Raw genomic sequence first — 22,229 nt, 5'->3', positions numbered from 1 at the left:
GCCGTCTTTTAGACTTTGCGACTTAGCGACATTGCACCCGGTTCTTTCATTCAGAGTTTTGATTGTGACTGCTAGCTCAGAGTCACAGGAATCATTTTTACATTTCTGTGAATTAGATTTAAGCGTTAAAGCCCGGTCACGCTGGTATTCATGAGTCTGGATCTGGACCCGAATGCTTGTGTGTGTCTCTGGCGGCTGTGATGTTTCCATGATCCCATGGTCCTCCTCCTTAAAGAGCTGGCTTTGCTCCTGATAGAGCTGGACTTAACAAATAGTCACATGGGAGCAGCAGCGATGCTATTTTGGCCACGTTAGCTCGTCTGTGAGGGGCTAACGGTGGAAGGGCTGAGTTCAGCATTTAAACTGCGACATTAGTAACACCTACTAATGAGGCCATGTGAGACCAGGCTAATGGCTGGGATTATAATTGATAAAAGATTGATCTAGCATCTGCCATCTTTCTCAGGATGACATATAGATCTGTAAATGAATAAATAATTAGTAAATGGTTTTAACTTACTAAGCCATACCATACTTGGTCATTTTATTTCTACTGGGGCATCAGCCTAGAAGTGAAAAGGCTGGTTTTAGGTGTGGTGTCTGCTCAAAAAGGCTGCCTACAGACAATTGTTTGACCTTAATAAGAGTGACGGGTGATGTTGCTTTTCTACCAGCCTGTTAATGTTTGTGTTGTTGGAACAAACAACCAAGTTTTACCTTTATTTTAAGCGAGGGAACAATGTAGATACTTTTCTCCTGCCAGCAGGTGTTTGGGAAGGGACAGTGATGCTTTACTGTATGCTCTGTTGGAAAAAAAACTCTGGGGTCTCCAAGAGTCTGGCAGTTGAATTAACCTTAAACTTGTTCTTTTATTTCTGCTGAAGTCATTTAAGAATAAGGATCAGCTAGTAGCTGTGTTCCAGTCTGATGCTATAACAAAATTAAAGACACTTGTTCAATATTCCTACTAGAAGTGTTAATGTCCTTGATGAAAGCTGGAAAAATAACATAAAAACAGGTTTATTTAACACAGGTTCATTTTGTGTTTGGGACACAAAATAGTTTTTTCACTTAAGTTAGATCAAGTTTTTGGCATAGAAATGTGAAGGCTGTGTAACATGTTCTTTAGGATCACTTGTTTTATTATTTATTCAGTATTGCAAAGGGGCTTTTCTGGTTTCACTTGTCTTACAGTAGTTGTAAATGTCCAGATTTAGTTACTTGTCCGCCATTATGGCTCACGTGAGCCACTGAAAGGGAAGGGACGGACTCGGTCAGAATGGCCTCTATCAATTTTAATTGAAGAACCTTAGAGTTGGCATAATTATAGTCAGGAGGCCAAAAACAGTTTACAGTAATTGAGTTTCATCAGGAACATAAACATAATGACCAATGCCTGAAATGTAAAGATAAATAAAGTATCCCACACAGAGCCTATAAAAGTTATTTTGGGACTTATTTGCCTGTGTCAGAACCAGTGTAGTGCAATGCCACAAGACATCCGCTGTACTACTGGAAGTGACACATATTAAATGAGCGAACAACAAGAGGATTGTTTTACGTTGTTGGATTATTTTCAGTCAAAACCGGCTGTTGTGATCTCAGCCGGTTGTATTAAATCAGAGGCAGCTTTACAGCCGATTGACCTTCCAAGCATCAGACATGAGAACACAAATATGGTATCTGCAAGGACAGGTGTGTGTGTTCGTGTGTGGGCGTGTGCACGCACATGTGTGATTTGCGATCAGACATTATCACATGCAAAAGAAATAATGATTTTTACCTTCAAGCAGAGAAAGAAAATGCACCTTAAAATTACAAATCCTCCTTCCACTTTAGTAAGTGAGCTTGTGTTGGTGAATAAGTGTTTAAAACCATGGCTTCGTCCGCGCATACTCCGGCTTTGTGTGTGTTGCCAAACCACCCTCCACCCGGCTCTGACAGTGCCGTGTTCCCCCCACAGGTGCTATTTCAGTCGGCCGACTGTCATCCCAAAATGCTTTTCAGCTGAGTGCTTTTCAAAACAGTCATCAGTAGTTAAGGCTCTTTTTACAAGGGCCCTCTGCCCCGCTGAAGTTCAAAAAAGCCGCTTGTGATCTGCTGATTAGCAGAAAGGTGTACGGTGTATATAAATACCTGCAGATCTCTTTCCTTTTTTCTTTCTTTCGACTAGCATGCTCAGTGGTCTGCTTCGGTTTCATCTGCTTTACTCAGGCCAGCGAGGGCCACTTTTCCAGTCACATTACTGCAGGGAAAAACAAATAGCACATTAATACAGATAAGAATGAAGAGAATTCAAACGAATAATATGATGAGACACAAATCTTGAAGATAAGTCTGTCGGAAATCTGAGTTTCAGGAGCGACTGAGGAAAAAGACAGCTATCACAATATGGCTGGAGCACTCGTCAATTAGCACGGCAGGGTGTAATAACTTGCAGCTAATGGATACAGCTCATGAGTAGGCACCCAGATGCACATGCACACACACAAAAAATATTGTAAAAGCACTAAATGAAACTGGAATGGCTAGCTGCGAAAAGTCAAGGCAGACTGTGGGAAAGTGCAGCACTTAGAGAGAAATATTCGGACAGGTGTTAGAAATATGGAAGGCATTTTGTTAAGGGGCTTTGTTAACACATCAAGCCTTTAAATCCATTGCATCTAAAAAAAAATCTTGATTTGGAGTTGTTGTTTTGTCAGCTGGACAGAATTAAACTCGATTCCAGTAGATGCGTCTCTCGGTCATTTCTGCAGCACCTCTGAGTGTCACAGTCTGCTGTTGCACCACTTAACCAAACTATGTCTTCTGGTGCCTTGACGCCTGCATCCCTCCAGTCTCGAGGTAGATTTGTTGGGTGCATTATGTTTTAAAAATGGGCTGCACAAAGGAAAAAATGTCACTTGTACGCTGAAATATAGCAGTAATAAAAGAACACTTCACAGCACTCGCGTTTGAAATGTCGGATCCAAACTTAGTGCTTCTGAAAGGGAAAGAAAAAAACAGCTTGTGGTTGCCATGTTTTTGAAGCTTTTGTGTGCTGCAAGTTTTTTAACTTTATTAAGGTTTGAAACTGTCACTTGTTGCAATTTAGCAGTTTGCTTTTTACGCTTTTATATGTTACTTGTTGGAGATCAAGTGAACATTGGATGTAATTGGATAATCCATGTTGCATTAAAGATAATTAAGGCAACCATGTTTGTGAAATGTCAAACTTACTTGACGTATAGCATAAGTAATAAAGGCATTGTGCTTACACTGAATAAAAATGTCTTCCCTTTCCTTTGTCTTCATGATCAGAATAAGCAGGAATAGTGACTACAACTGGGGGGAAAAAAACAGTTCACAAGGATCGTTCAGTGAGCCGCACAATTACTGTCCTGTCTAATTACCGTTTATTAACACCAACAAGCTGAGAGGCTGAACTCTCAGCTTAGAAAACCCAGCGATGTACGGCACACAGGACGTGAAGGCTTTATGAGATGTTAAACATTTTCTGTTAACTACTTACTCTGGGGGGGAAAAAGTTTAAATTTTGGAGAAGAATGGGAAATGAAAATGTGAGCAAAAAAAGCACAAACAAATCTGAAGAGAATCCATATCCTGCTATTCCTCTGTACATCTGTTCACCTGCAGTATCTGCCTTTCTTCCTTTCTTTCTCATTTTTCTCTTTCTTTCAGTGTAACTTCCATAAAAAACATCTGCCACTAAATTGAACTTTTAAATTTTAAACAAAAAATCTATTTATGGGATTTCGCAGTGAAACATAAACAACATCACTGAAAGTATATAGTTTTAGCCCTATAGGTCCATGTAGATTGTTTGACGTTAATTAAACGGAACAGTGTTGGATATGTCTCTAACAGTTATAACAGGAGTTCATATTTTGGTTCAGGTTTCTAAATCTAGTCACCTCCTTGAACATTAGATATCTGGTTAACATCAAGTAAAAGGAGAGCCCTCTTTAATGCTTTTTCAGTTGTTGGGCCCAGTATGGGGGGAACGTCCGGTGGTGACGAGGGTACTCATCGGCTCGAAGACATACACTCAGGAATTCTTCCAGCCCTCCCACCCCGGGGGAAATGTGTTTGCATTGGTCCGTATAGTATGCGTGTGTCGGTATGTGTTTAAAGATGAGCGCTCATGCACCATCAGTCGCACACATGCCAGAGTCATGGTCAAACGACTTGTCTTTCACACAGTTCATTCCTTAAAGCCGTTCGTCCTGCTGGAACTGACAGCGTATGGAAAAGCAACCAAAAAGAGTCCGCTCGTCAATTACATCGACGCATTCTCGCCTCTCTCGCCTTCCCACGTCGCTTCACTTTGCTGTTGCTCAGTCTCGCTCCTCTGCATGTGTTCAACTCAGGGCTTCTTGCTCATCCTTTCCTCAAGTAAAAACCTGAAAGACTAAATTTGAAACAGATTATTCAATAGTATAATTTTATCTTCTACTTTGACCTCACTTTATTATGATGTAGTTAAAGACTTTTTCTGTGCTAAAACAAATGGGAGTGGCTTCAATTGTTTTATTTGTAATTACTTAATATTTTGATTGTCGGCTTTCTCAACATTGTTTTAATTACAACATTGTCTGACAACTGCTGCAATGGTTCCCGTTAAATTTATGCAAGGCTGCATTTTGTTTGTGCCAAATTGTATTACTGTCAACCTGGAAACAGTTAGGATTGTAATGTGGTTTTGGGAAGTGTTCCAAGTAGTCAGTTGTTCTACTTTTTATTACCAAATTATTGAAATTTTACTTAAAATGAGCTCGTCATACTGATTTCAGTGTATTTATTTGTAGCTTTCCCATATTTGTAAAACAGCATATCTGTGATTCCCAGTCGGTATAAAAACCTGTCAGGTTTCAGAAAAATGAGGCCATGATGAATCATGTTGAAACTTTTTCTACCCTCTGTATAATCTGTACCCTGCGCAACTGCAGTAAATAACAAGCTGAAATGTTTTAACTTGAGTGTTGCAACTCATGTCTAATAGGAGTCTGTAAACTCCCTCCATCCTTTAAAATACCTTTGATTAACCCTGGGTAAACTTCAGCTAGTGCAAATTTTGTTCTACTAACCTTCAAAACTCAGCGGTAGGGCTGCTCAAAATTAGGAAAACATGCATTTTTGATATTTCTGTTGATTAATTTGTAATTTCCTGACTCGTCTGTCTCAGTTTTATCATCATCATTTCCCATGGTGCTTTAGTGACTGAGACACAAACCTATATCAGATTTAGGAATTAAGAGCAGTAAGAGTCCCTCTTGTTGGCCAAGTATATTATTGGGATGCAGAGTGTAAATGCTTTGCACTTGAAATATATTAGCCTACCAATGACTGCATGAGGGAAGTGCTTATCAAGTGCGATACTACATTTACTGACACTGTGATTCAATATACTGTGCAACTCTCCTCTGCTGTTTCACTCAAAAAAAAAAAAAAGTCCACCCTGTGTGCAGCCATGTGCCGACTCAGAAATGGGCAGAATCTCCAAACATCGTGCTCTCAAGTTTGAACCCTTGTCCGGGCACTCGGGTGTCTTTTATATGCAATCTAAACCGCTCCCTGCTTGACGTTTGATTGCTGAGAGACAACACCGTCAAATGTTCTCGAGCCAGTAGAACCTCAGCAATGAGTGTCACATAACCCCTTTTCATTAGTGTGCGTTATATGTGCTGTTAAATTAGGTCACTCGGACAGCTTTTCCGAGAATTTTTGCACATCGTAATATAAATCGTCGTGATTTGATGCGCTGCATTTTGTTTAGTGAAGACTGTGTTCCTCTTGGCCACAGATTCACATTTTTGAACCTATAAATAAATAAATGTGGCACAGCTTTGGCATTCGATTTCTCGTTTTATTGGCACTTGCAGACTCGACCCGGACTGGTAGATTTTTAAAGTTACTGAAATAAAATGTTGGGTAATTTTGATAAAATATTCTGGCAGAAGTCTGTGCTGTGCTTAGACCAACATTTGGATGTGTGTGTGTGTTTTTGGTGAGACCTTGACCTTGACTGCAGCCCCTAATGTAGGAGGCTGTTCTGTGAATGACTCCAACTCCCCTCACTGTTCGGTGGTATGTAGCAGCCCATAAAGCATGCTTACATCCCACTCTGATTTCAGGGAGTGGAAGCCCAGCCCCGCCCCTTCCTCACACTCTGAAATAGCCACGTCCTTGTCCCCACACGGATCATAGTGTGAGTCGAAGTGTTGTATATATGCGGCCGCGGTTGATTGAGGAGCAGATTGCTGGTGACAGGTCACACTGCGTTCCGTCGCTTTGACCCCCCCTAGATTATCGACCCAACAACCCTTCCTCCCAGCTTTCCTTCCTTCCTTGGAGCCCCCACCTGTTAGGATCGCTCTGCAGCTCAAAGCCTTCTTCACTCTCATACACACATTGGACGGCCTGCGTTAACAGAATTCTCTTGTTTCTGACACTCGCCCTGCTGGTTATAAAGACCATTACGAGTCTTCAAGGTGTGTGTGTGAGTGTGGGTTGAAAAGATGCCTGTCACAGCACGCTCTCGTAATTGCCCTCTTAGCCAATTATCCCCCATTTAAAAGCAAGTCACCTGCTCTGCTCCCTGTGTCCACATGAATGCAAGTGCACAGGCTCACACAACTCAGCCAATAACATAGAAGCTTAATATTTAATCATTGTTTGTCTCTGAGTGATTTGTTTGTTTACTGAGCTTGTGTATGAGCTGTATTGTTGCGTGATTTTGGTTGTTATTCATGCTGTTGTTTTTTCTTCCCCTCAGATTCTGATGCACACCAAAGACATGGTTCAGAAGGTGAGTTGGAAACACATTCTTCCCTTGAACTAGAAGTTTGTTTAATTTCATTTCTTTGTTGTTGCTGTCCTTTTTTGCTTGTCCTTATTGTTGGGATTGTTGTCATTTCTTTGGCTCTTCCCACCACCTTTGTGTCTTTACAGTTGGATTGGTTCTTTTTCTTAGTTGTGTTTTGTGAGTAAAATCACTCCAATTATTACAGGTGAAATTGTTGCAAAAATGTATGTCCATTTAAGCCATGTATTCATATCAAGCACATATTGCAGAAAAAAGTCAAAACGCCCATGTTGGGTATGTGTTTTAGGAGTTCTGATGGTTTATTGTATAGTCATTGCTTTTATTTGTCGATTTTGTGGCTCAGATGAACCTGGAAGTTATTTATGGAGACACAGACTCAATCATGATCAACACGAACAGCAAATCACTGGAGGAAGTCTTCAAACTTGGACATAAGGTCTGCGAGTTTATTTACACTCATTGGTTTAGAAAAGCTCTCTGGTTTTCAGCTGTTTTTATGTGTTTAATGTTATTGCTTTGAATCTGATTTATTTTTAGATAAAGGCAGAGGTCAACAAGCTCTACAAACTCCTGGAGATAGACATCGATGGTATTTTCAAGTCTCTTTTGCTGCTGAAGAAGAAGAAATATGCCGCCCTGGTGGTGGAACAGCACGGCGAGGGGCGATACAGTGTGAAGCAGGAGCTCAAAGGCTTGGACATCGTTCGCAGAGATTGGTGTGACCTGGCCAAGGAGTGTGGGAAGTATGTTCGACAGAACCAGTGTCTGTTTTATTCAAACACAAACTAGCATTCACAAATTTAGAAGGAATGTTTTCATTCATGATTTTGGAAAACACGACTCATCTTCTCCTTCCCCAGCTACGTGATTGGTCAGATCTTGTCGGACCAGAGTCGAGATGTCATTGTGGAGAACATCCAGAAGCATCTGGTGGAGGTTGGAGAGAAGGTGGCAAGCGGAAACATACCACTCAACCAGTATGAGATCCACAAGGTAAAGATTCAGCTCACTTTTAATGGAATCACGACGAAATCTCTTGTGTTCCTTTTTTGATTTGTTTCTCCTTTTTCAGGCACTGACCAAGGACCCTCAGGACTACCCAGATAAGAAGAGTCTCCCTCATGTGCACGTTGCTCTGTGGATAAACTCACAGGGAGGTCGGCGTGTCAAAGCCGGAGATACAATCTCATACCTCATTTGCAAGGTGCTTAAATATGAGATCTAAACATCTTCATTAGGCACTTTTCACTATTTCTTTCCACCGGAAATGCATTGGTGTATTACCTTTTGTTCCAGGATGGCTCCACGTTGGCGGCCAGTCAGAGGGCCTACGCTCTGGAGCAGCTTCAGAAGCAGGAGGGTCTCAGCGTGGACACACAGTATTACCTGGCCCAGCAGGTCCACCCTGTGGTTTCTCGCATCTGCGACCCCATTGACGGGATTGATGCAGTGCTCATAGCCTCATGGTTGGGTAAGGTCATCACACAATATGATATGCTCAGGAAGCTTTTATATCGCCTACATTCAAACTTTGTATAGTTGGCAACTAATTGTTTGGGAGGCTTGCAAAAAAAAAAAAGCAACGCTTTCTCTGTCCTACTATCCCAAATATAAACATGTACCATGTATTAACTGGAACCATCTGATTTGGTCCGATGAACTTAAAAATGAGCTTTTTGGCAACAAACATTCCTGGTGGGCCTGCAATAAAACAATGAATTAGGGGCGTTTATCGTATTTATCATTTATCTTCTTATCACCATCAGAATTCTGATCTTTCGTTGTTAATAAATTTCTATTAATGATGGAAAACTGACTGTTATTGGAAATTTTATTTTTATCGTTTCCTCCTCTGTTTGTTCCACTAGAGCTTAAATACATTCAATAATGTGATTAAATGCAGTTACTGTGTGCAGTTTAATGATATAAATGACATTTCTGGCATCCTGAGGAAACATATTTCAAATTGGAATGTTTTTCAAGATCAGTATTTGTGCTTTTTGTGGTATGCATTCTGTGCTATGCATTCACAGCCATACAGTTACCTAAAAATATAAGTAATATATGTTTTTTGTCATTATTTTCATCTTCATGATAGTACCATAAAATATTGTGATAAAATTCTAAATTAATAGAATTTTTATCATCCACCCCTAGTCCTTTTCTAGGGCTTTGTTGGAGTCTACAGAATCATGAACTCACTGACTTAAAATAAGTCTTCTCTAATTTAGTATTTATCTGAAAAATAAATAAATGGTATTGCATTCAATTAGGATTTTTCTCGATAAGCTTGGGTGAGATAAAGGTATTTTTTCACATATTGATTGGACTTGAGTAGATCTCGCTTGTAAAAACGCTCTGATTGAAAGGCGATGTGTGTCCCAGGTCTGGACCCAGGTCAGTTCAGATCCCAGCAGCAGCATCAGAGGGAGGAGGAGGCCGACGGCACGCTGGGAGCGGCGGCCCAGCTGAACGACGAGGAGCGCTACAAAGACTGCGAGAGGTTCACCTTCACCTGCCCCCAGTGTGGCACCGACAACATCTACGACAGCGTCTTCGAAGGAGCGGTGAGTGACTGAGCCAATCCAAACGCTGAATCCACACCGATGCTGTTACGAAGTAAAGAAGTAAAGGGTTATACTCTAATGCCACTTATGTGGTCCAGGTAGTAATCCAATATCAATTAATATCTTTATTATGAAACAGAAGGGTTAAGATTTGACAGAAGCAGGACACACAAAGCCTTGACCAAAAAAGATGTCATTGACACAAATAAGGAGCGTCAGTGTGGGAGCCTGTTAGTAACGCTTCCTGTGAGGGATTCATGATTTCGCCGTCCTCCATATTGTGTCTCCGGCTGTATTTTTAGACAGCTGCCTGGCTCCGAAGCGGACTTGTTTTCATTGGCATAGCTTGGACTCTGCAACTTGAAAAGCCTAACCCCGCCGGGCTCTGGACACACACTTGTACACATGTACACACTCATCTCCTACCATTTGTCAGGCCAAGGTCCTGAGTTGGTGTGTTATCAGCATCTAATGAGGAGCAGGGCACAGCTTTTTCTTGTCTGGAAGGCTCTAATAAAACAGACGAGCCTCTGTCCTCGGCAGGAGGAAAGAAGGTGCATTAAATTAAAAGAGGAGTATCTCACACACAAGCATGCACTCACCATAAAAGGAGGAGATCTTTACGCCATTAGACAAACGTTTGTGTTTCAACGAAAAGCATATTTCTGTTTGAGCGTCATAAATCTTCTACTAATACCAGAATGACCTGGATATAATCAGTCTGAATCATTTCAAAAATTCAAAATAACTATTAACTCAGTGTTTATCTTAACCGTATCCACCACGTGTTTGAGGGCTGGTATGCACACAGACACACTGCAAACTGATAAGGCTGTGAGTTAATTAAGGTGGTGAACACGGTTTAACAGCTTTGTGAGAGGGGAGGACGGATGGGCCTTGACTCCAGCACTGACACAGAGCCAGAGATGGTAGGAGGCGGCGGCGATGGGCGATGGAGGACAGAGAGGGGAGGAAGGTTGTTTGATCGGGGTAGCTAGAGAGAGGAAGGATGAAAAGAGCGTTGGGTGTCCTGTGTGGGCAGTTAAAATGCAAAGCTGCATATTATCAAACCGTGATAACAGACCAAAGTCTTTTTAAGTTGCAGAATGTAAAGATGACATTTGATTGTGTTTGCTTAGCACCTTTTCTAGTTTATTTACCTGCTTCTTGATAATTAATCTTACAAGTTAATAGTGTGTAATTTTTATTAGACCCAACTTGTTTGGTTGGGAGTAAGAGGGGGTTGCATATCAAAATGAAGTCTGGAATGAAACAAGAGAGATAAAAAGCAAAAGAGGAAGGAGATTGTGGAGTGGGAAGAAGGGAGTCTGCTTTCATCTAAGCTAGACTGGAAAAAAAAGAAAAAGAGGAAAGTAAAGAGAAGAAGGGTTCCTTTACAGTAGGGCTGCTTGATTTCAGGAAAATACTTTATCTTGATACTATTGCATCAAGGATATTGATTATGATTTATCTATTCTGAATAGGACTTTGCTCTCACCACACTCCATGAGCTCTAGCATGTCAGAGCTCTAGCCCTGACATGCTCTGACATGCTGAACCAGAAATATATCTGGTTCAGCATTAAAGGAATTCAGGCCAAATATGTTAAAGATATGAATGGATGTGACTTGATGTATTGCATTCTATCAAATATTGCATCCAGATATTGCACTCGCGACATTGCATACACTGATACTGCAATGATTACTGTGATTCAGCATAATATGCAGTGATATTACTCTTGAAAAGTTTGTGATTTCTTTTTAGATGTGTGCATCAGTCAGGATTTGTTTTACCTTGATCCAACTCATTTAAAATAACATATCTGATGTCAAGTCCTGGTCCTGACAGTTGATTAAAAACTAGTTGTGGCATGTATTTGCAGAAGAAGAAAACCATCTTCTAAATAAAAGAACTGGACTTTTATTTGCTGAGGACCCAGATACACATTGTGGATACCAGTTCTTTTGGGGTGACTGCTTGCCAATTGGTTTAAACTTTTAATATAGTTGGCTGTTATTTTATGTGACAGTTTAGGAAATTTAACTCGGAATTTAATCCTGGAAAAGTAGGGAGTAATGTGGAACAGTGGGGAAGGATGAAAGTGTGGCTCTTATTAGAAAAGCCCAGAAGTTTGAGGCAGACAGTGAAATATTATCCTATTTTTCTCTCTAAATATAAGTGATGCAAGCAAACAAAAATCACTCTTCATGGCTGGCTGGGGGGTGTCACTTGCTTAGTTTTCTGTCATTGACTTCTCTGCAGAAACCTTTTTTTTTTTTCTGCTGTCAATGCGACAGGTAAATGGAGTTCAGGTTCTAAGGGCCAAGTGTTTAAAGTCATTGCAGTTAGTGTAATTGTTATGTAGCGGGACTTCCTTTCTTCATTGCATTAACTATAAGCCGTCCTGTCAAGTGGACAGTTCAAGGGGTCACACTGACCTCTTTCCTTCACGGGACAATAATGTTAAAATTCACTGTGCATGAGCGGGGGGCACGTTCAGCTTTTATATTGCCAGTGTTTGACATGCTCTTTGGTTGTGGTTTAAAGTTAATGGACAAGTTTCCATATTGCAATACATAAAAATGTTTTTTTTCAGATTTCTGCAGTAAAAATAGAGCTGTGATGAGTGTTACATGCTCTACTTTTGCAAGTAATTCTTTCTCTTATATCATTTAAAATCAAACTTTGTTAAAAAAAAATACATGACATATTTGGATTTTTGTTCATCTTTTTCCTTTCTGCTTCTTTTTAAAGTGTTTTTAAGAGCACTTCTAATATGTTTTGGGTTATAATTCCCTAACCAATTTGTAAACTATTACAAAAAAATTGACGTGAATTTTTTTTTTTTATATTCTGGGATTTGACATGTTTCCTTTTCCAGGGTGATAGGGCTGAGCCCAGTTTGATGCGCTGCTGTCACATCCCTTGTACGAACAGTCCCATCAACAACGTTGTCAACATGAGCAACAAGCTGCAACTCGACATCCGGCGCCACATCAAAAAATACTACTCTGTAAGTATATTTGACAGATATTGAAGCAATTCTAATGAATGTACAATTCAGACATGTTTCTTGTATATAGCAGTGCAAAAATGTTAATCAACAGTTGTGTTATTTGCTCTTGGTTTGGACAAAAAAAAAAAATCTGCGTTTTTTGTTTTTGTTGTCAGATATCCTACTCTCTCCTAATTTACTCTGATTTAGTTTGATTTTCAATGATTTAGATTTCCTCTAAGGGAAGATAAGAGTAGCATTCAAAATATTGTTTTAGCTCTTCTGATCTGTATTACAATAGATAATTTATAGTATGAGCCAAGGCAACATCTTAATAATATATTAAAATTGATTAAATGATTGTGCACTTCATTAATTTTTCTTTAGCAGCTTAGATTAGCGATTAGCACTACCAGCATTACTAAATTGAGGGTCTTCACATGTATTTTTCATGGTAGTTCCTCATCGTAACTGTGACTTCTTAAAAGCATTTCTAAATGGAACATGTTTCATGAGGCAGAAAGCTAAAAAAAAAAACATGGCAGAACTTAACTCAACCTTAAATGAAAAGCAAACCTGTCTTAAAAAATATTTTCCTTTTAAGTCGCTTTTTCCAACTCTGCTACGTAATTGATACAGAGCTAAGTTTAACTCTTATTTACTCAGTAATTTCTTTGTCAGAGCATTTACATATGGTTCTTTCACTCATCGGAAAACGATTGGATTTTTCATTTTCTTACTAGCTAGTCACCGATAAAGCTCTAAATTGTTTGATTTCAGTCACCAGCCAATTTCTCTCTTCCTCTCTAGCATCAGGATTTTTCTACTCGACGGGTGTTGCACACATAACAGGCGACACATGTTCTTAAGTAAATTAAATCAAAGCGCCAACTGACAAATTACAGTAGTCAGATAAATGACTGCATAATGTAATAAAAGGGCCAATGCTTCTAAAAAACTATCTCTGAAATGTTCCAGCTCTGCTTAAAATAACAGGGGCTCCAACAGATGCAGCTTCAGTAAGAGAAACCATCATAAAGATGTTACACTAAAGATAAAAACCCCAGCAGGGCAGTGCGGCTGACATTTTCAGCCAGAGAGCACACTCTGTGTGGAAAATGAGGAGAAGCTCTATAAGGAGTTGTGGGAATGATCACATTTGGCATCAGCAGCACTGGCTGTTGTATTTTGTTTTTCTATCTTGTGTGATTCCTTACTTTTTGCCTTTTTGTAGTTTTATTACTCTTGTGTTTTAGGTTATATTTTATGTTTAGATACTTTATTTATTAACCATCAATCTACTTGGCAGTTCAATGGAACAAAATTGGAAATAAAAATAAAGAGGTGTATACATGTATACCCCCCGCTGAGTTGGACAATTACAGCTGCAAGCCTTTTAAGGGAGCTTTCTACCAGCTTTGCACACCTGGAGAGCAGAACAGCTCAAGCTCAGTTATATTGCATTGAGATGGTATCTAAGCAACATCTTGCCACAGATTTTCATTTGGTTTTGCGTCTGAACTTTGACTGGGCCATTCTAACACATGAATATGAGTTTATCTAAACCATCCACTGTAGCTCTGTTTGAATGTTTAGGGTTGTTGTGCTGCTGAGAAACTGCTGAGGAAAAGCTCCCTTATAGCATGAACCTGCCACTGCCATGTTTCTCTGGGGGGTTGCTACGATCAGGCTGGTAGTATTTCTCCACACCTAGTTATTTGCCAAAAAGTTCATAAAAGATCTAATCTGACCAGAGTGTATTTCACCTTCCTTTGCTTAAAGGAGAAACATTATTGTGGAGTGTCGGACAGAGCAGGAGCTTCTTAAAGAGACAGAGGCCCAATTTCAAGGCGAAGTCATATTTCTTTTAGGGCATGTTTGATATATACAACATTTTTGTTACAACTGAATGTAACATACTTGCTTGATTGTGCGATAAAATGGCACTATTTGCGTGTAAAATACATAAAACCATACCTATAAGGCAATAAATTATACTATATTTGATTAAGGAGTCTAAATACAAAGCACACAACAGTTTGAACATTTTTGATTGTAAAACAGTCAAGCTTGCATTTCAACTCAGTTTATTGATCTAGCACCAATACACAACATATTGGGGATGTTTCATTACATCTGTTTTTAGTTGCCAATATGGACAATTCTGAATTGATTAATAATAGTCAGAGCTCAGTTCTTTTTATGGTTATTCATAACCTAACTTTGAGAAATGCCAAAGGCAGAATTTAGAAGTGCATTATTTTAAAGTTTATCACAGCGTCTCTTGCAAAGCTTTAGCAACAGCCTGCAGTTTTTGAGAACGAAATCAAAGTGATGGGATCTCTAAAATCAGGTTATAATGTATTTATTTTTCTTAGAGAACAAACCAGCACAGCGCTAACAGCTCTGAAAATGTATCGCTTTGAGACTCTTATCCGCTGACTGGTTTTAATTGAATCTAATCTGCATCTGGCAAAAAAATATGGTCTTCTACTCATCTCCTACTCTCTCTCTCACTCTAGTTATTAGTTCAGCTTATGCTCACTTATCAGCACAAAGTGATTCTCTTATTATTCAGTTTTAGACCTTGTTTGTCCATAGGACATGAAAGAGCATGGAGGACTGTTTGGTGACTGCAGCCTGAGAATAAATTAAACTGGATGCCTGTGCCATCCCTCTCTCTCCAGGGCAGCTTCCAACACCTTGGTATTGGAAGCTGCCCACACACACTTGGTTTTAAGTGTGTGTGGAATGCACTGTCTGCAAAAGTGTGTGTATGTGTGGAGGGGTTGGGGGTGGGGGGTAATTCTCCCACAGTGCTGAACAGAAATCAATTAGTGTGGTGAATGTGAGGGGATCGACTCCCCCCTCAGCCCCTTTTGTTATTATGTGTGAAACAGCTGCTACCACTGAATACTTGCATGTCACACAGCAACACACACACACACTCTTAGATGCACACACCACTGTAGGCTGAACAGCAGTGGACACAGCACACACAGCGGGGCAATGAAGAGGGGTAATATTGTGTAATTAAGGATTCCTTTCAGGCCGAGGGAGAGTTCAAATAGAGCTGCTTGTCTGGCCAGATAGAGTGAAAGCTCTGCACCTCTGGGTGTGTGTGTGTGTTCATCTTGAATTGAGACCAGAGACACATTAATCATTAGGGAAATTACCTCTTATCCCCCTCCTCACCATCACCTCCATGATTATCAATAAACCGGCACCCTGAGAAAGAGCAAACACTTGTTCACAACTAGCCCTCTCACACAGACACACACGCTGTCCTTTCGTTGTCTCGGACCCCTGTCTTTGGCAAAATGAAGGATTTGTTTGTTTCCTGATCCGCCCAATCCCCCTATTTTTTTTTCTTTAAACCCCTCCCATCTAACCACGGTTGCCATGGCATTTAACAAATTATTGCAATTACCCTCGTCATGTGGGTCGCCCCTGGAAACGGGCTACGGGGCAAGGGAAGAAAGGGAGGGGTGGATAAAGAAAAGGGTGCATGAAGACCAGAGAAGGTGATAATCCTGTTTTGAACAAAAGGTCAAATTGTTGAATAGTGAAGCTTTGATTAAGCGGAGGAGGTACAAAGTGGAGCCGTTTGAGCTCTTTTCACTGTGCTGGTCTGTGTGAGAGCGTGTGTTTGTAAAGTGGACCGGTTTTCAGGTCTGATCTCCTTGGAAATGTGGACTGATGAAACACAAGAACCAGACAGGAGTCTTTCTGGTCTGTGTGTGAGACTTTGGCAGGTTGGATTCTTGTGGGAACAGCTTCTTAATTAGTCCATTTTTATTGGTGGAACATGTTAAGAGTATGTATTTCTTACAACTTTTAAACCATTTTCTCTGTTGTTAGGCAGTCTTTGGAGGAACTCTGACCAAAAACTGTTTTATTTAGCCACTAGTTTTTTGGTTTTTATTTGTTTTCTTTTTGTTGCATATTTGGAAAAAGTAATCAAAATCATAGATGACAATAAATAGAAGTTTCAATCCCAAACACTTTTTCAATACAACATAATTCTCCAGTTACTTACAAAGCCTAAGCAGAGAGGTCCAACCCACTCAATAAAACACATATATTTGATGTGTAAACCTAACACACATCAACTTAACTCAGGAAGAAGAAATTGAATTGAACAGAATAACGAGGGCATAAGATTATCCCCAAAAGCTAAAAACAAATTGTCAAATTAAACATTTTTTTCTTTTTAGATTTGATCTGATTATCACCAGTCACAGGTGATTGAGGAGAAATTGTCAGATTGTGATCACCTGCTGTCTGATTGGTGCATCAGCAGCTCTGAGTACTAAGTACATTTGAATTGATGCATTACCTGATATTCAGCATCACTTTTATTTTTTTAATTATGTGGAACTGAGGAAAATATTTTTCATGCAAACCTGCAGTGACTCACACTTCACCATTTGATCTAAAGAAAAACATTTTAATCATTTTATGCTTTAGAATCAACAGAAGAATTTCTGATCCTCTGAATAGACATCGCAGCTCTCAGTTTGGTTTTGGATGAGTACCGTAGACAAACCAACCAGCCAACAGAATGAGCAATGCTGCTCAGTGACAAGGAAAGGAAAATCTTCTCGCATGGAACCCAGTTTGAGTGCTAGCAATGGAGGAATTTCTAACTTCTGAGTCTAAACAATTCAAATTTATTACATATGTCTTGGTTGTTTTTTTGTTTTTTTTAAATATCTTGTTGAATCTGGTTGTCATGTGAACAACCAAGCCGCAACATAGCCAGTTTACATCAGTTCTCAAATTATTTATAACAAAGATCACCACAGCAAATAAGCATTACATCTACTGCTATGTTGAAGAATATTTAAAGACATATTTGCGGCAAATCTATTCATTACTATTTGGAGATAATGAAGCAAAAACTGGTTGTTTTTTTTCTAAAATGAAGAGAACACAAGACTGAAAGCTCACAAAGTCACACTAAACAATCAGCAGAAGTCTACCAAATAGTAGGTGGAAGAAACAAGTCTATTGAGCCACAGTTTGAGAAACGTAATAAAATTTCAAGACCAAAGTGGGAGATAAAGAGTTAGTTGATTGATTCAAAACAAGTTTGTTGATAGAAATGGCATAAAACCATTCACAGTCATGAATACAAAAATACTAAATGACATACATTTCAATCAATTTGTTACAGATACTGCCAAATAAGTTTTAGTGAACCGAGTGAAATGTGTCAGCTGTGAACAGCTTTTTAGTGAAGTGTTGCGGGTTGGACGGACGGCTACTGTGACTACAGAATGATTCAGGAGCATACAGCGATGCAAAACTAAAACCACTATGCAGTGTTTTCAAATCTCAAACCACAACTTGCAACAGAAAAGTTTTTGGAGGAAATGGGAAGAAAGGAAAGTGTGCGGACAAAGAGGAGGAACAGAGGGAGGGTATATTTCGTGGTGGGCCCTGTCGTGGCCTGGTCTTGCCTCTGTTTGGTTAAATTATGTGGAACTCATTTGACGTCTGCATTCAGTGTGTCAGGTATCCACTGCTATAATTATGCAATTATGAGCCTTTATTCTCTCACGTCCGACTGTACACCCCCCGAACCCCCTCCTCCAGGAAAATGCCTCAATTAGATGTTTTTCTTTTTTTTCCCTTTTCATCCTGCCTCACTACTGATGTGCTTCTTGTTTTTAATCCTTTATGCGTGGCTCGCAGGTCTAATGCACTTAATCTTACCTTGATTTTTATTTTTCTGCTTTGTGCAAATAGCTGTGGGGTCAGTGAAGCTGGGCAGAAGGCCACTGTGGGAAGCTTTTCCTCTTTTGAACCTCCTCGGTCTTTAATGTGTTCTAATTAATTCATTGTGATGCCCGTGAATGGTGACAGATTGAGTGCGATACAAACGCGTTGTTTGTGTGTGTATGTGTCATAACAGGAACAGGAATGTGTGCAAAAGGTACTTCCACGAACACAAAACTGAAGAAACTCTACAAACAGCCGCCTCCTACTTTCACCTGTTATTTTTTCACCTTTATGATCCACTGTACTTCATCCATGTTTATTATAGGAGGAGAAACATCCTCGTTTCCCATGATGCCCAGTTTTTTTGTTTTTTTTTTACAAAAGGGTGGCTAAAGGTTGAGGTAATTAGACCTGAAGCTGGGATTTGTGGGTAAAGCTGTGAACTCTGGGACTTTCTAATTGATTCTAGATCTGTGTGTGTTTGGTTTTCATTTAGAAGAGATTGGCTTGGTCTATGTGTGTGGGCGTGTGTGTGTGTGTTCAGCTTGTAGTTTGTTTGTTAGCCAATTTTATATACCTCTTATATTTTCTGTGTGCTAAAGTACTGCTATTATTATTATGTGCATATTATAATTTAAGCAGATATGCATCCTAGCAATTGGCTGTTACAGATCACACTACTTGCTTTAGCCTTATCAAAAACAGTATTCTTTTACTTGATTGTGATTAGACTGAATTGGCGATTACATTCTACACATAAATTTTATTTTATTTTTTTCTTTTGCAGCACCTTGAGACATTTGTTGTGAAAAAGCATCCTTTAAAAAAATAAATTTAAATAAAATTGAATTGAACAATATTGTGGCATAGCTTAAAAGTATTTGATGCTTTTGGTGGACTGACCCATAAAAACGAGACCGACCTTATTTACATTTAAATAGCCACAGAGCTGCTCCATTTCAATATGTTCTTTTTGCAGTACAAGGAAATGTTCAGCACTTTATCGATGTTTTAAGTTATTTTGTTAGTTTGTCCTCAGCTGACCTCAAACCATGATTTTTGCAAAAGCAGAATATTGCTATGCACTTTATTTTTGATAAGAGGCTCAAAACAAGTCTGATTGTCAAAGGTATTGTGCATGTTTTGTTTGTTCTTAAAGTGTTAAGAATAAGACTAATGAAACGGTTTTGTTTTGTGTTAATTTAGTAATGCCTCCATAAACTCTGTGGAAATTTATTTATTAATCTCTTTTGATCAAAGTTCTATCTCACCTCCCAGTGTCACATATGTTGTAAGTCGAACCATTTTTCTTTAGCTATATTACTTTCATATTGTTGATGGGTTTTTTTCTTGTTATTTAACCTGTTTTAGATCACTTTAAGTTGTCTTCTCATGCAATCTGCAGGTGAACTTTAATATACAACAAAATAAAACACCTACACTTGATTCTTATGTCTTTACTCAGAACTTGGATCCATGAATGCTATCGCCAAAGCTCAGGGCGGTCCAGTTTCAATCTATATAAAGCAAGCTGCTATTAGCAGTACAAGCCACTAACAATGTGTTTAGCACCATTTTACGCATTCAGACACTGAAGAAGCATGTTTCAGTAGTGCGTTATACAGTACTTTGTTAATTCTTTGAAATAAAAGCAATTAGAAATGCAAATAAACAGTTTATTACTGCAACCTTCATGCATTTTAGCTACATAACAGCCATATTGAATTTGAACTCAGGGTTTGATCCAAGACTGACTTTCAAAATCTGTATATTAAAAGAAAATTGTGGCTGTTTTATCCACTGGTTAATCTTAGTAGAGCTGTTCTGTCATTGTGCCTTTAAGTTTTGTTAAAACTAACAAAATCCTGTGAAGATTTGTAAATCAGCTTCAGTTCAGTCCACAAAAAATACATTAGAAATACATTACATAACTATACTCCCGTTACATAATGGGATGTATGACACTGGGTCCAGGAAAATTAGATGAGTTTACATTTTTGTAATACTCTTGGAAAAGCAAAGAAAAATCAGTTTTGAATAATTGAGTCCAATTCAACAAAAGCAGCTGAAATTAGTTAGTGTTTTTTTTTGTGTATATTTTCACAAATGGAGATTCAAACTATGTTTTAAAGGACCTTTGTTCAGTGCTTCAAATGCATCTCAAAAAACTGAAATAGCTTCTTAGTTTAGCACCAAAGAGTAACTGTAGCGCTATTAGCAGCTAACTTAGCATCTCATGTGGGTTCGTCACTTTGACGGAGGAGGGGTTTTTAATTTGTTCTTATAGCAGAGTATTGTTGACCAGGCCTTACAGGAATCTGTCAATGGAGCTGTTTGAGAACTACTTCCTTCCCTCCTTCAAAATAAGAGTCCTAGCTCTAATTAGAGAATGTGGTGAACTTATAGCACTCACCTTATCACCTAGCACCATATCAGGATGCTATATTAGTAGCATAAATGTGTTTTACCAAAGTTGTGTTGAAAACAGGCAAAGAACTTTGACAAGAAATATCAAGCAAGAAGTTTTAATGTTGTTGCACACTTTGCCTGCAACTTTATGAAAAAGAAAATATGTTCTAATGTGCCGTTTGACATAATAAAAAATATAGAAAAATCAAATTGTGTTTGTATCAGCACTGGTTTGTTTTGGTGGGGGGTTTCATGAAAAGATACTCAAGTTTGTATGGAAGGTTGAATAAACTTTGAAGACAAAAATGCATTCATCACTATTTTCCAACTCCTCCTGTTCAGAACTGATCAAGACACCAGACAAAGACTTAAAAATCAATCACAGAACCAGTGCAGCTCCTATGAGTGAAGGGGTGTGGACAGGGAGACAGGTGCTCCGGTTTATTTTGAGTGAATGGAAGGAAGGAAGGAAAGATGGATGCAGCAGAGGAGCAAAGGCGTTGATGACGGTGGGTCTTATGCTCTGTCATTAGTTGGGCATTAACCCCCTCCACCAGCTCCCCCCTTTTCAAACCCCTGTGGTAATGACAGGGCATAAGAAGCAGAGAAGGGGGAGGAGGAGTCTGGAAAAGTATGGGAAGATTGAGAGGGTTAGAACGCAGCACCTGCCCAGGGTCGCCACCTCACCCCAGGGGGTCCTAACTACTGCCGTTTTGGCTGTCCGCTGCTCTGCCTGTGACTGAGCAGCACGTTGACACTCATACGCGCTGAATAATCTGAAACGTAAAGGAAGACAGCGAGGCGGGACGTCAAGTCAGACGTGAACCTGTTTTCTTCCCCTTTTCTTTGCCCATCTGACACACTTGTTTTTTTTTTTTTATTATTTATCCATTTTTTTCTCTTTCTCTTCCCCAGAGTACTTTTGTTGTCAGATTGTTGTGCTGAATTAGAGCAGCTAAATGGAAGCAACAATTTTCAGCAAAATTTCCTCATTATGAGAAACTGCTTTTTTTCCCCTTAAGTGTCTCCAGTCAACAGAAGTTTTATCAATTTTTTGTAGAACATATTTATCGAACAAATAAATGGCTACATAAACACGTTTTATAAACAAGTAGTTGGCTGCTGCTCGAACATCTATTTAAAAAAAAAAAAATCTTTTCAGTTAAAAGAAAGTTTTTTCTTAAACATTTATACTCAGGACTCTTTTTAACGTAGACAAATAAGTTGGACTAAGAAAAATATCCAGATGTTGAAAATCATTCAGAAATTACAGAAAAGAAATTGGTGCATGTATCACTTTCGCAGCTATGCACAAACTTTGTTCAGTCGATTTATGTTTACATTTTATGCTTTATGTCGCACATCACAATTTGATTTTACACATTAATGTTTCGACTTAGTATCAGAATGTACATGCTTTCTATAAGATTTAAAAACTGCTTTTAGCTTCTTCATTGCAATCTTGATAACTTGGAAATTAAGTTGAACTGAACCTATGATTGTTTTGTTTTTTTTTCTTTAAATATATTTCACTAAACGACAGACTGGCGACCTGTCCAGGGTGTCTGCCTCTCGCCCGGAACATAGCTGGAGATAGACACCAGCACCTCCCTAACCCACTAGGGACAAGGGTGTAAGAAAATGGATGGATATTTCACTAAAACAGACTTTTTCTTCTTCAAAAGATCAGCATTTAGTGTAG

The 22,229-nt window shown here is 39.1% G+C and overlaps 1 protein-coding gene across 2 annotated transcripts in view; it reads left to right on the top strand.

Moving 5' to 3' along the window:
* pola1 (polymerase (DNA directed), alpha 1) overlaps nt 1–22,229 on the top strand; it is a 56,978-nt gene that overhangs the window by 14,747 nt on the left and 20,002 nt on the right. For both annotated transcript variants that reach the window (XM_032551642.1, XM_032551641.1), the window contains exons 27-34: nt 6,776–6,808; nt 7,170–7,262; nt 7,364–7,569; nt 7,687–7,819; nt 7,899–8,030; nt 8,123–8,297; nt 9,212–9,393; nt 12,278–12,409. In XM_032551642.1, coding sequence (XP_032407533.1) covers nt 6,776–6,808; nt 7,170–7,262; nt 7,364–7,569; nt 7,687–7,819; nt 7,899–8,030; nt 8,123–8,297; nt 9,212–9,393; nt 12,278–12,409 — 1,086 coding nt within the window. The remainder of the gene's footprint in view (nt 1–6,775; nt 6,809–7,169; nt 7,263–7,363; nt 7,570–7,686; nt 7,820–7,898; nt 8,031–8,122; nt 8,298–9,211; nt 9,394–12,277; nt 12,410–22,229) is intronic.

The sequence above is a fragment of the Xiphophorus hellerii genome, chromosome 21 (genome assembly GCF_003331165.1).
Source record: "Xiphophorus hellerii strain 12219 chromosome 21, Xiphophorus_hellerii-4.1, whole genome shotgun sequence".
Classification (NCBI taxonomy): Eukaryota; Metazoa; Chordata; class Actinopteri; order Cyprinodontiformes; family Poeciliidae; genus Xiphophorus; species Xiphophorus hellerii.
This window is presented reverse-complemented; position numbering and strand designations above follow the sequence as displayed.